At 42.7% G+C, this 13,403-nt stretch overlaps 2 protein-coding genes across 6 annotated transcripts in view; both read right to left on the reverse strand.

The window, feature by feature from the left end:
* The window catches only part of znf423 (zinc finger protein 423), a 121,927-nt gene extending 120,190 nt beyond the window's left edge, over positions 1 to 1,737 (reverse strand). For 2 of the 5 annotated variants that reach the window (XM_088298304.1, XM_088298303.1), the window contains exon 1: positions 719 to 1,737. In XM_088298304.1, the coding sequence (XP_088154430.1) occupies positions 719 to 758 (40 nt within the window). In that variant the 5' untranslated portion in view covers positions 759 to 1,737. The remainder of the gene's footprint in view (positions 1 to 718) is intronic. The other 3 variants (XM_088298306.1, XM_088298305.1, XM_088298307.1) reach the window with 2 other exon arrangements.
* A 4,610-nt stretch (positions 1,738 to 6,347) lies between these two features.
* Positions 6,348 to 13,108, reverse strand: LOC148334848 (uncharacterized). The gene is made up of 9 exons (XM_088299629.1): positions 12,897 to 13,108; positions 12,635 to 12,721; positions 11,782 to 11,855; positions 11,056 to 11,176; positions 9,480 to 9,679; positions 7,959 to 8,237; positions 7,715 to 7,879; positions 7,159 to 7,365; positions 6,348 to 6,978 (listed from the first exon to the last, which is right to left on the reverse strand). Exons 1-9 carry the CDS (start codon positions 12,956 to 12,958, stop codon positions 6,947 to 6,949), a joined length of 1,227 nt encoding a protein of 408 aa, XP_088155755.1. The 5' UTR covers positions 12,959 to 13,108; the 3' UTR covers positions 6,348 to 6,946.
* Positions 13,109 to 13,403: the final 295 nt, after the last annotated feature.

The following is a 13,403-nucleotide window of genomic DNA, read 5'->3' on the forward strand; positions in this document are numbered from 1 at the left end:
GGGGGAGGGGGGTGGGGGGTGTTGACCACATGGTCAGCCCATCCCGTTGCCCATCTGGGTCCCATAAAGGAAACATGGAGACCAAGGCCACCGCATGCCCTCATGCATGATGCCCACTCACCCATGCACGACAATGAATACTGGCTTGCTGCAATCACACTAAGTGGGACTCTTCATCTGACTCAACATTTCTGCGATAAAAAAAAAAAAATACTTAAATCATTATTTGTTTTGAACTTTATGGAAAAAAAATAACCACAGCCACGGAGGGCATCACGAAAGCGTGGGAAGTGCAAATGTAAAAGTAGCAAAAGAATGATGAAAAGTGACATTCTTTCGATGTTAGGTGAGAGGCGTCAAGACTTATTTAGCACATCTGAGGCACCAAATGATGCAAAACAACAAAGCGTGACAGCATGCGTGAAGTCTGGTGGATATGCAGGGGTCAAGGAAGGTCCATCGAGCAAAACACACTCCAACAGAGCAGATTAGAAGAGCTGGCTGGCCAATTAGAAGATGTCATCCAAAAGTGCACCATCCTCTATCGACAAAACCATCGAGAGTGATCGGTGCACTTTTCGGTCTTTTAATGCAAGGTGGGCGACACGTTTTAACCTGAGCTTGAATTTAAAGTCAAGTGGCAAGCGAAATCTCAGCGTTGGTTCTGGCCGCACTGACTTTGAAACAGAAAGTACAAGATGCGTTTTTTTTTTCTTACCTTTGACGGAGCGCGGTTTGGCCTGCTTTCGTCTGGACATCTCTGCTGAGGGTTTAAATCGACTGTTGTTGTTGTTTTTTTTGTGGTTTTCTTCTCTTTTTTTTTTTTTTTTGCTCCGTTCCGTGTTTTCAGTGCACCATGCAGGCGGGCACAGTCGAGGTTCAACCGCCCTCCTCCACTCGGCGGCGGCTTCTTCGCCTGTTGCAATGCGGCACCTCCGCTCGCTCGAGTTGGCGTTGGCGTGAGAGGAAAAACAAAACAAAAAAAGGGCAAAAATATACAACGCGTGGGTCCCGAAACGCGTGGAGTCAGGAACACCGAGCGTGGGGGCGTAGGAGGAAGAAGCAACCTGTAGAATAAACAACTTCTGCTTAAACGCGACACTCGGAAATACCGTCAAAGTGAGTCCGGAAATGTCCGCTATCGCGAAATGAGAAGGTCCGGGTGATGAGAAGCGACGAGCTCAGATTGCATTAACGTCGGCGAAGGGAAGCGGCCACCTTTACAAAGTAACGATCACTGTCTGTCAGTTTTTTTTTTAGTGGAGTTCGTCTTTGCCCTCCGTGCAAGCGTCGCGCGGGCTCCGTCCCTTTGCTAGAGGTGCTCGGGTGGCACGGACATGGCGCATCTCCCTTCACCCCCCCGAGCGTGAGGAATTTTAACTACGAAACGTGTTATTATTTCCCAAAGCACTGTGCCCTGTGGTGTTAATAAGAGCCAGATATTCGCTAGCCTCTGTCTCCCTGCTTTTTCTTTGTCCTGACTCTGGCTACCAGTCTCCCTCCTCCTCCTCCTCTGCCTGCCTCTGCTGGCGGGGCTGCGGCGCAGACACACATAATAAAGCCAAGGCAGGCAGTGCTTGGCTGGAAATGTAGCCGCGTCCCAGCAGGGGGATGTGAGAGAAGGGTCCCGGCGGGGGAGCGCTCTGATCCCGCAGGGAGCAGCTCGGCACAGCCCGGGTTGGCTGAGGCAGAGAGGCAGGCAGGGCTAAGTTGACGGGGAGAGGGAGAAGAGAGAGAGGCCGAGAGAGAAGAAGCGAGCGCGGGGTGTGAGTGTTGGGCAACAGCGCCTACCCGCGGCCGATTCCTGCTACTACAACGGGGCTCGAGGGAGTTGACGGGGGAGGAGACAGATGGAAAATGTGGATTTGGATCACGGAAATGATTTAGATCGGGGAGTCTTTCCAAACCGAGAAGTGAAACAGATAGAAATGCTTGGATTTTTAGGTGGTAAAAGGGGGTTGGGTGTGCTAAGTATCAATGTCAGGCTGTGCAAAAAAATTAAAGCCGTTGACTACAGCGACTTCAATTTCAATCACTTCTGTGCTGTATGCATTTTCACATTATACACGTGCACACAAATAAAGTACACAACAACCTTAACACTTGCGTTATGTTGCAAATATACCCATTTGAACACCTCACTTTTCCTTTCCTTTGAATGAAATAATTCAAAAATAGAATATGAATTGTTTTACATTTCTTCACGAAAATAGAGTCACCCTGACCTATGAACATTGTTGCCAAGAAACAAAAACAGGAGGGTCAATGTGCAGAGGGAAAAAAAAGCTTGATAAAAACTTTTTGTGCATGGCAGATTGCCCAGACCTTTTCGGCTCAAGACCAAAATTAGAACATTGTTTTCTCTCCGACACACACCCAAACATACCATCTACCCGTCCATTCGTTTTCTGTAGCACTTAATCCTCACTGAGGTCACTGATGAGTGGGAGCCTGAGCCAGCGGACTTTCTGCAAGCTCTGACGCAAATTATTATATATTTTTTTGTGCATATTAGCTGCCTATGAGAAGAACTCATGTGCAATTGATCTGAACGCGACCTCAAATCTAAAATAAAGGACATTAAGTGATTAATCAAAGCAGCCACCCAATCAACGCGTGACACCAGATGATTTGAAACATATTCCTTTCGTTCCGAAAGAAAACGGGTATGTATGCATGCTAAGAAAAACAAAGCTCCGGATTTACCCTCAACAAAAATATTTCTTTGTCCAATGTGAGCATGTTCCACCTCTAAAAGGCTCCTTTGTCTTAAAAGGGTTTAATATTTGACTCATTTGTAACAATTTCTTCAGGGGAGTCTCTGACAGGATTAGTTTAAGCCTATTCACTTGGGCTGAGCACAGCCTAACCGTGTATAATCAACATTTTACACACTTCAGGTCCAGACCACAAAATGTCTGCTCCTTTTCTGTCAGTAATATAGATATTTGTGTTTCAGATATCAACCCATGAAATGTTTTTAACTAAAAAAAAAAAATATTTGGAAATCCCGTGAGAAGCAACCATATAATTTATTGAACAAACCTAATTCAATTAGCAACTCAAGTGTGTGTGTGTGTGCTTAAGCGTATGTGCATGTTTGTGTCTTCTTCAAAGCTTCTTTATGTCCAGTAAAGAAAAGCGAGAAACTTGTGTGTGGACAAAGTGAAGCAGACAAAAAGGTGGGGGGGTGGGGGGGCGAAAATCACTAGATGCTTTGTTCTTCCCTCTGTGCTCCAACTGAGTGCTCTCTGGCCACAGCTGAGCTTTTTGCATGTTCCCTCTCTGGTTGTCATGGATAACTGGGTAACGTGAAGCTCCCGGTGCTAAGCAGCAGGACCACTGGCCTCTGCAGACCATGTCCTCCTGTGGTGAGGCAGGACAGCCTTTAAGATTGACCCCCCCCCCACTCCCCTTACACGCTGCGCCTCCCCCTCCCCCTTGTCTCCCTCTCCCTCACCCTCCGACCCGCAACACTCCCTCCTCATGAAATGAGTGCACACCGGGAGGCCTGTGTGTGCATTTCTGTGTGAGGAGCGCTCCCCTAATGTGACTGCCGTTGGCACAGAGGGGCAAAAGCCCTCACTCAGCGGTTGGTCCCCCTCCGCCCTAACCCCCGCCCCCTTTTTTTTCTCCCCTCCCTCTGTTCGTTTTTGCCGGTAAACACAAAAGAGTGTGGAGAGAAAAAAAAAAAGCCCACATTACAAGCTCCTTAAGGGTCAAGGACAGGCCCCGGGATGAATAGCTTCTAAGAGTTGCATTGTCAAATCACATAGCTTGCGATTACACCCTCTGTCATCTCTGCACGGATTTGACTCCCTCAGACACACACGACAAGGAAAACATCAAGTAGTCACAACGGAGTAAGTCGCTCGACCGACATGCAGCAGGAATTTATACAGATAGGACATGAATAGACCTAATCGGGAGCAGATGGGGAATTACTGCTTCCAAAGCACGGAGTTAGTTTTAGGATACAATACCTAAACAATAAAATGTTTTACAGGGATGAAGGACATAAAAGTTGTAGCTATGGAACCTCCAAAGTGAAACACAGCAAAAAAAAAAAAGGGAGTGTTAAAATTTCAGGGTTACATTTTTGGGAGTTGACTATAACACTAAAAGTTGAATTTAAACACTTATGGAGTTGACTGGAGTCCAGAGTAAGTGTTAATTCACAGAGTTGATCACATAGTGTTAAATTAACACTGTGAAGAGTCAGATTACCTGTGCCTTTGCGCCTAAACTTGACCACTTAGAGATGAGTCAGCGCTATTTTCCTCCTCGATTTTTTTCTTGCTTATCCCTGGGAAAGACTGACATTCAAAGAAAAAGATTGGCTACATGAAGTCATTTTCAGTGCCAGAATTGACTGTGTTCAACAGTGACATGCTTGAAATGATTCCTTCAGAACCGTGTCCTCAACTAGTTGTGTTAAAGTTGAGAGTCTTGAATACAAAGTTGGACTTGTTTGCAGTGAAACGAATAAAGACATTCCATTGTTTTGTCAAACAACTGATGTCCTTTTGATCACATCATTTCTAGAGACTTTTGATCATCGTCATGCATTATGAGTTGCGGGGCTTGATGGCTCAGTGCGTAGTTCCGCTGACTTTGGATCCAGGTAACACTGACTGAGTGGGAAAACAAATACTACTCCTGTTGTGTTAATTTCAATCTGCTTGGTGAGTTTAAAAAATGTACTCTCTCCCAGTGTTAAATATTTAGCTATTTAGAGTATGGCACTATTTAAACTCTGAAAAAGTGCTAAAATCAACTATGTAGGAGTAAATTCCATACTGGACTTTTTGCTGCAAAGAAGTTACAAAAACAATCACAGTGACCTCACATAAACAGATTCATTGTATGAACATGTTTTTGAGTTGGAATGTTTGTGAGAACACCACAGAAAAGGTGACAGGAAATCAGAATATGGCCGTGCAAGAAGAAACGTAACTTGTTGTGACGTGAAAAAGCGGTACATGTATCTGTGCTACGTACAATGTGTGTATCCACCCGCCAGCAGTTTTTGAACAAAAGACACAGGCACACACTCACAGCCATAGATTGAAAATAAAAAACGTAATTCACACAACGCAAACCTCTTGTCACGTGGTTTTGATTCCAACTCACCCTCCGTCATCAGGACAAGCTCTGCAGAAAATGGTAGGACGGATTTTGGTTATTTACAGTGAAATTAATTTCCATTTGAGGATAATAATGAACAGAATTTCAAATTAATTATGTAAATGATCACTTCACGTGTTATTGTTCTAATTGACTGAATAACTACATGACCAGCATTAAAATAAACTAATAGTGAACCCCAAATGAACTCTTATTTTTAAAAAGAATGCGGCAGCATCATCAACGACATGCTGACCTCTACTGGCCGTAAGTGGTACGTGTAATTGAATAATTTTTTGGTAATTATAATCGGACTATATAAGGCGGAGGGGAATTTGCTTGGAGCAAATATTGATTTATTAAATAGTGGTTAGCTAGAATTTAAATGCCTGTAACGGTTTAATCATTTGAACACTGAAATAGGTTAATTGACACAAAGAATACAGATACAAAAAAACAAACAAAGTAGATTTCTGCAGAACACCAGGAATTTCCTCCCTCCCCTCACTCTACAAGTGTTTATCTGTGGAGGACAAACTTAACCCAATTAATATGAGTTGGGGTGTTGAAGCTTGGCTATGTACAGAAGCGGAGCTGCCAAGTCGGGACCAAGCCAGTCAACCAGGAAACGAACAAGCTGCTTGTACACCACAAGGCAGCCAGACAGACAGCGAACCAGCCAACAAACCAGCCTGCCAAATACCAAAGTCGGTGTTCTGTCAGGTAGGCCGCCTATCAAACAGCCCGTTTCATCTCGGACTTTGACCCATGACTTGTGCTTATGGCCTGGTCCTCTTGCGAGCAACGTGAGACTCATTTCAATCTAAACGTCACATATACTGAGAACAGCATACTGCAAGTCACACGTGCCGTGCACAAGTGCCAGATCCACACCCCAACAGTCGAGCGTGTTGATAATTAGAGCCGTGTTATTGGAAGGTGCCATCGTAACAATTAACACCCTAATGTGTGTTTCTGGTGATGGGAGGGAAGGTGTTTGCTGCGGTGCAGGGAGTTCATGACTGATATCCCTTCAAGAGATCCTGGGGCACACACATCTACCAATCAAGGCACGCATTGTAAGAACACCCTCTGTCGAATCATTTTTCCCACCCTGGTAGAAGGCAGGCAATCAAAGAGCAAAAGTAGTGATTTAAAGTCGACACGGCGCTGTGTAAATGTCACATTTTTGTGATCAAAAACGATTCGGCCAAGATCAATGACTTCATAACATTTTATTCAAACATCACAAATGCTGAACTGACACCTCATATGTACCATTTTACAAATGACAAGACTCCAAAAAATGTCAGCAACTAATTTTCCTTCCAATGCAATACAGAAGGGCTTCGTTTCAACAGAATTGGAAGTCTTCGTGTTTCACAAAACAACAAATTAAGCACGAAACGTAATTGTTTCGAGGAATGAAGCCTTACACTCCGCATACAAAGAATGTAAAGTATCATAAATTGTCCAAGAACGCCTAAACAATAAAAATACTGAAACATTTGAAAAATAGACCACAATCTGCATTTGTCAACATTATAACACAACCCAAACTTTTCAATTTTTCTACACATTATTTCTATTTTCCATATTTTGTCTTGCAGTGGAGACATTTTGACCCATGCTTGTGAGAATCATAACATTTGTAAAACAAGGCTTGGCATGGAAAATTATTCAGCGCTTCTGTCTTTTTATTAACATCTTTACAGTGTGTGTGTGTGTGTGCGTCAAGCTAAAAAGTTGAGTCCTACACCAAGGCGTAAAACACAATGAGAGTCTCTTAAACACAAAGTTAATCTCGGATGCTGCGTGCTTAGTGTCTGGGACCACTCAGGCGAGGGACACCTTGGGAGAGACAAGACGACAAAGAGTGTCATTTAATTCCAACAATGTGGCCTGAGTCTTACTTTAACACTTTTAAATCATGACACGCCTCCAACACGATTTGTATCCCAACAGACATCGAGGCGACCATCAATTCTTTCAGATGTAGCCAATCAAATAGAAACATCAGGAGAAACCCACCTGGCGTCGATAAAAGTGGAGGGCGGGAACTTTTGAGGGAGGGTGGAGCACCTCTCATGCTGTGGGACCCTCTTGGAACTTGGTGCCGTGGGGGGAGGTGCTGCATTAGAGGGGTACATAGCAACCCGGGGCCGCCATAGGAGTTATGCAAGGACGGTGGTTGTTGCAAGGAGAGCAGAGGGGGAGGCTTGGTTTTCGGATTAGAAACTGAAAGTGAGGAAACCGAACATTGAAATCGAAAAACCAGGCGGAGGTTTTAGTCGGCAAAAGCACATTTGAATTATAATGTTAAATATTAATTTAATCTATTTCTAATACATATATTGAAAACGCATAGATACAATATACTGTACAAAATTGTCCCTGCATTTGAATGATGGCTATTCTTAAATTCTGTGGTGCAACTGGTCCAATTTATTTCCAGACTGTTTTTTGGTTTATTTTTTATTTATTTTGAAAGGAGAACACTGACCCTCAGCAAAATTTTGGGGCACACACTTTATGTGAACTTGGAAGCAAATATTCACTCCTGACACTCGTGTTGTAAGGTCTTCACCTGGTGAAGGTAAGAGTGGCATCGGTTGTGACGGAGAACAGTCCATCAGCGGGCGCCCCGCCTCACTTGCACACTGAGGCGGCCCAAGCGGTGTCGGCAGAAGCGGAGGAGGCTTTCCCGGTCCCGAAGAAAACATTTTGCCCTTCTGTTCCCCACCGTTGCTCGCTGGTGAGAAAAAACAAGCAGAGTCAAGGAGATGAACAGAAGCATCCGTGTTGACTGGCACGACTGAACGTCATCCCACCTCTCAAGTGCTCCTGCCGGGCGCGGACGAACGCCAAGATGGCTTCCAGCTCCTCGGCATAAACGTGCACGCCCTCGGAAAACAGCTGGAGGGACTGGCGCATTTCTGAGGGAACGAGGTGGCGCTCGATCTTTTCCCGATCCAGAAATTCCCCCAGCAACTGTGACGCCTGCGATGCGATATCCGCCGGGTCCCTTTGTTTACTTTCCTTGCCAACTCCGCACCTGTGCTCTGCTACAACAAAATCCATGGCCTGCTCTTTGGGCATGTTGCGGTGGACTGTGGGCGAAAGTGGAGGGTCAACCAAAACGCGTCAGAGGGGCGCTCAAGAGGGATGACGTGAACGAAAACGAGATGGAACTTTTAAGTTGCTGCAAAGCCTTTGGGTGGCTTTGTCATGAGCTACTTCTGGTTGGGCTTCACTGTGATTTGGTTTGTTGGCATTGGTGAATTGATTATTAGGTTTGTGCAAAGTGTGACTAGATTTGATTCGACAAAATTCACGGACCAACGTTGAAACGCGTGGTCTGGAATTGAACCGTTTGTCGTTTGTGTGATTTTGCTTTCATTTTATTTTCATCAATGAGAATGGCAATATGGATGAAAAGGTGGAAAGATCAACTTAGTTTAAAACGGAATACAGATGTGGTTTTAATGTAATTGTGCATGATATTAAAAATCTTTATCTGAATATGGTGATGAAGCACGCTTTACAACTTTTTCACCCACAAAGAGCAACCTTTGTTAAAATGCAAGCGGCAACATGTGAGGTGTACTAATGAGTTTTCTGAGAAAAAATACATTTTATTACAATTTGGATTTTTAATCTCAGCTCGGAAATCAATCAAATGAATACGAAAAACAAATTGGATGGCACATATGGAAACACATCGGGATGGGCATGATAATCGATCAGTAAGAAATCTAAATTCTATGGATTTTGGACTTGATTGTTGTTAATTGCATCAAAAAGGAGTGCCCATCCCCAGAGACACTCACAGACATCGTGCTCCATGAATAACACCGATCGGCTCCAAATAAAGCCGAGCAGCGAGCAAAGCTCAAATCTGGACATGTGACCGAATGTGCTCAGCTATGGATGTCAAAAGCCAAAGGCTGAGCTGGGAGTTCATTTCATGCATGATTTTAGTTTTTTATCTGGGAAAGAGAGGAAGGACGAAAAAACTCAAGGTGTAATAAAATGTTTTCTTTCGACTTTGATTGTATGCTATTTTTGGACTGAGTTAACTACTGTGCGCAATGTCAACTGTGGATATAATGCAGTCCGTTTGGAGATGAATAAAAAGGGAATGTGAAGACTTTTGGGGATTATTTAAAAATAAAACAAATGAATCAAAATGTGCATTTGAATTCTTTTGGGACGTGTGTTTTTTTTTGTTTTTTTAACCGACATGTCGACAAGGTTGTGTGTGTGAGTGTACGTTGGATGCTCAGTGGTGGGGGCTTCGAAAAGGGATGGAGATTTGCCATTGGCAGTGGTTTTGAGGGGTGGGGACTTACTTTTGAGGGGCTCTGAGAAAATGATAACAGTGCAGGAGGACAGAGCTATGTTTGTCTGCTCCACCAGAATACATATCGGGGAGCCAACACCTCGGACATCCTGTAGGGCTTGCGTCAGGCCTGAATCCGCCTGCAGGTAGAGCATTTCCACCGACAGGCCACGCTCCTGCAAGCACTGGTTTAGCGATTTGGGGTAATCCCTTTGAGAGGAAAAGAAACATGTTAACTCAACACCTCGATGTTGACTGACTCAGTTGGACCAACCTAAATGAAATTAGTGAGACGCAACAGGTAAATTTGTTTTTAGGTGCCACTTTTGACCTGGAAGTGTTGCTGAACCTGGTTCGATACGGACCGAGACAAATTTAGATTATGAAGGCGATGTTTTGAGTAGGTGACAAGTGTATAAAACTTTGCAGTCAAAATCAGGTTTTTCCACTGGACAGTAAACTAGGAATGGATCTAATGTCAATGTAATGTTTTGATGACAATGTGAACTTTGTGGAATCAGTTTACCTTGCTACTTAACATTCTAAGATGTGAATAACTCAATGGAAATATTTTTTGACAAAATACTATGTTACATTTGTAACGTTAAAACAGTCTCTGGAAATGTTTGCAGTAAAACACTTTCAATGTCAATTGTGGGCGAGTGGTGAACAACAACAGTTTGAACGTGTAGTATTTTATGCTTTGTTATTAGAACCAAGAAGTGTGAGTATTCGTGTGGGGCGGGAAGAAAATATTTAAGAAAAAAAATGCTCAGCTTTGTAGAACTTCAACATGATGAGAAAAAAATATTAGAAAGATAGATTTGGTCAATTAATATTTACAGATTTAGTCTGAGTGACGGCCTGACAAAATATTTTGTGTTCGTGAGTTATATTTGAAATGAGGGTTATGTACTATTGTGTGAAACTCATGAAAGTGGGCAATCGAATTAATGTTGATGTTCTTTTTTCGCACAGGTACTGTGACTTTAAGTCAGAAATGTCAAGCACATGAATGTTGCTGCGCTGTAAATCTTTCAGTTTCCTTTTGTGAGAGTCTGTGGTTCACTTTTTACTGTTGAACACCAACAAAGACGGACGGTAAGCACTGGAAAGTATATATATATGAATGTTAAGCACAGTCTCCAAACAGGGCAATATTTCACTAAGCTTTAATGCTGCATGATTGTCTCAAGTGTTTTGGGAGTTTAGCATGTTGACGGGACTAACTAAAATGAGAAAATGATGCATGTTGTTGAAACAAAAGTTCTAAATACAAATACATTTGTCAAGATTGATGAAGTTTAGCACATTTTCAATCTGTAAGCTTCACAATGTAAATGTATCAGTTTATCAGAATCAACGGAGTTTTTTTTTTTTAATTGTTTTTTGTGGTGTTCAATAAGCATGGCATTTGTAATTCCAACTCCATGAACAGAGTAAGTCACACATGAAAAAAAAAACTCCAGAAGGAAGCTTGTGAAACCAGTAGTCCTTCCAATTTGGAAACTAATCAAGTAAGTCCTTGACCCAAAGTGCTGGAAACCATTACTGTGGCTATCATCATATTTGCAATTTGTACTTACAGGCACTGGCTGGTGACAGAGATGATCACACAGTTAGCAACAGTTTGATCCTCCTGCACTTGCCTGTAGAATTTCTGATACAAGGTTTTCCGTCTGTCTGCCACATTATTCTCGGGCTTGGCTGGAGGAGTCAAAAGAAAGAGTTGATGAGGAACGTTGTTGAAAACTCAAAATGTTGGATGAGATAATGACAGGAACTTTTGAAATGCTGTGAATCCCAGCATAGTCGTCGTTCAGCGTTCACAGATTTTTTTTGGCGGGGTGAGAGCAACAGTATCCTCCCATATGTAAACACGTACAGTATAACATCATAGATAAGCGTTACTATGGCGCCATCTGGTGGAATTTTGGTGTTGTTACGTTGACCTGGTTTTTGAAGCGTTTCAGATTTTTGTTGGCAGGTCTTGACAAGAGTGAAACTCTTAATATGTTTTTGCATCCCTCACAATGCAGCTACTGAATGTACTCTACTTTGCCAGTAGAATTTGCTCGCATTTATTTGCTCATGTTTGATGCCATGATTTATTTTTCGAGCATGTTATTTAGGGCAGCAGACTGGCTAAAAAGATCATTTCATTGCGTTGACTAATTTAACGACTGCATGAAGTTATGCAACATGTACAATGCAGAGAGGCAATAAGAGAACATATCAGTACTTCGAAATGACAGTACTCAGTAATACAAAGTTCAGATTGCACGAATTGGAAGAACTTTGGGGATTCTCACCATTGGGATGGTGCTTTGCGCCGTCATACTTGATACTACCACTGTAGCTTTGCTTCTGCTCTAGTTCTTTGTAACTGAAAGAGAGGTGGTAAACATGCATTCAAATAAAGATGTATTGTATTAATTATCTGTGTAATACAAACAAAATACTTTTAGAAGGGAAATGACTCAAACATATGCAATAAATGTGCTTTAAAGAATTTAAAAATGAATCAAGAACATTTACGGCTTTATATGGGTGGTCTGTCGTGACAAAGTTCCGTTCTGACAGCAGCGGTATAATAAACATTTGCACACAGTGGGCAACATAAAATTTTTTGTGCCTAAGGTTAAATAATTCTGAAGGAATGGCCTAAACAAGACTTAAAGTCCCGAAAGTATTAAGACGTTAAATACGAAATAATCATCGAAAATGATCATATTATGTAATGAACAAGACCCAAAAAGACAATATTGGACGCTAAAATTGATTGGATAGAATGCTCCATCTACTGCTCGGATCGGTTATCAGTTTTGATTGAAAAAAAAAATGAAAAAATTGGCTTGTGTAAAGCCTAATAAATATAAAAGAATCAAATGAAAAAAAGGCAGCGGCAGCTGACGTTTGTGAGGGGGTGGCTTTGGTCAGGTGATCAATCCCTGTGCACATTTTATCACACAAGCTTTGCCAACTGAGCATCATTTTATATTGCTCATCATTTACAAAAATTACACACGCAAGCTACCAATGACTAACATTAACATAATAGTACGCATTTGGAAATTGCTTGGGCCATTTTTTGGAAGTGCCTCCGCTGCCTCTGGTTTCATCTTCTGTGTTGAGAAATACAAATGACTTGAATTGCACACACACCTGTCCAGGACATCCTTGATATCTTCGCTCCTCTCCTCCCTGCTTGGATACGGCGCACTTCTCCGGAACAACCTCAACGGCTGGGCGCTGTACCACAACACACAAATGCATGAAGTAATGTTTCATGGTTATCATTTTCATTACGGATTATGAAGGCAGGACGCAGAAGCACACACGCGCACAAACGTGGCGGTCTGCTTTGTATCAAGACTCCGGTGTGGCATGCTAATGCTAAAGCGAAAACGACAATGTACCGACTGACCTCCCGTTTGGGTTAGCCTGCTGCCGCCGAGAAGCTTGGGAGGCTTTCGGCCAGGACGACATTTTGACTGGAGCCCCAAAGTCCAAAAAGCGGCGAGTTTAATCGCCGGGCCAGGTGACAAATTCGTCGAGCGTTTTCTCCCCACACGTAGTCAACAATTACCACCGCGCACGCAACAGAGACGACAACCACAACAACACTTCTTCGATGGTTACATTCGTGTACGCACGGCGTCACATTTCAGACATACGCGCACGGTGGCCAAATGGTGGCACTGCAGCATGGTTTGCCAGTCAGTGCGAATTCTGGTAGTACATACAATTTTAAAGAGTGTAATTGTGACAAAAGCACAGTATTGGACAAAATATCATTCTTGTTTTTTAAATCGTCTAAATTTTCTTTGTCTAATCATTTAATTTTGCAGTGGTCTATTTAATTAAATTCTTCAGAGCTATATTACACAAGTGATATTATCGCAAATTTGTGATGACTCACAATTCCAGTAAG

This window comes from Idiotropiscis lumnitzeri, chromosome 6 (genome assembly GCF_059441095.1).
Source record: "Idiotropiscis lumnitzeri isolate Australia: NSW breed Sydney's pygmy pipehorse chromosome 6, RoL_Ilum_1.0, whole genome shotgun sequence".
NCBI classification, from domain to species: Eukaryota; Metazoa; Chordata; class Actinopteri; order Syngnathiformes; family Syngnathidae; genus Idiotropiscis; species Idiotropiscis lumnitzeri.

Bases quoted from the DNA above. Each gene is read 5' to 3' on its own strand.
- LOC148334848 (XM_088299629.1), bottom strand. From the start codon at position 12,958: ATGTCGTCCTGGCCGAAAGCCTCCCAAGCTTCTCGGCGGCAGCAGGCT. The intron at 12,722-12,896 runs GTCAGTCGGTAC...GTTGTGGTACAG, and splicing joins CAGGCTAACCCAAACGGGAG to CGCCCAGCCGTTGAGGTTGT. The intron at 9,680-11,055 runs GTAAGTACAAAT...TTCCTCTCAAAG, and splicing joins TCTGTCACCAGCCAGTGCCT to GGATTACCCCAAATCGCTAA.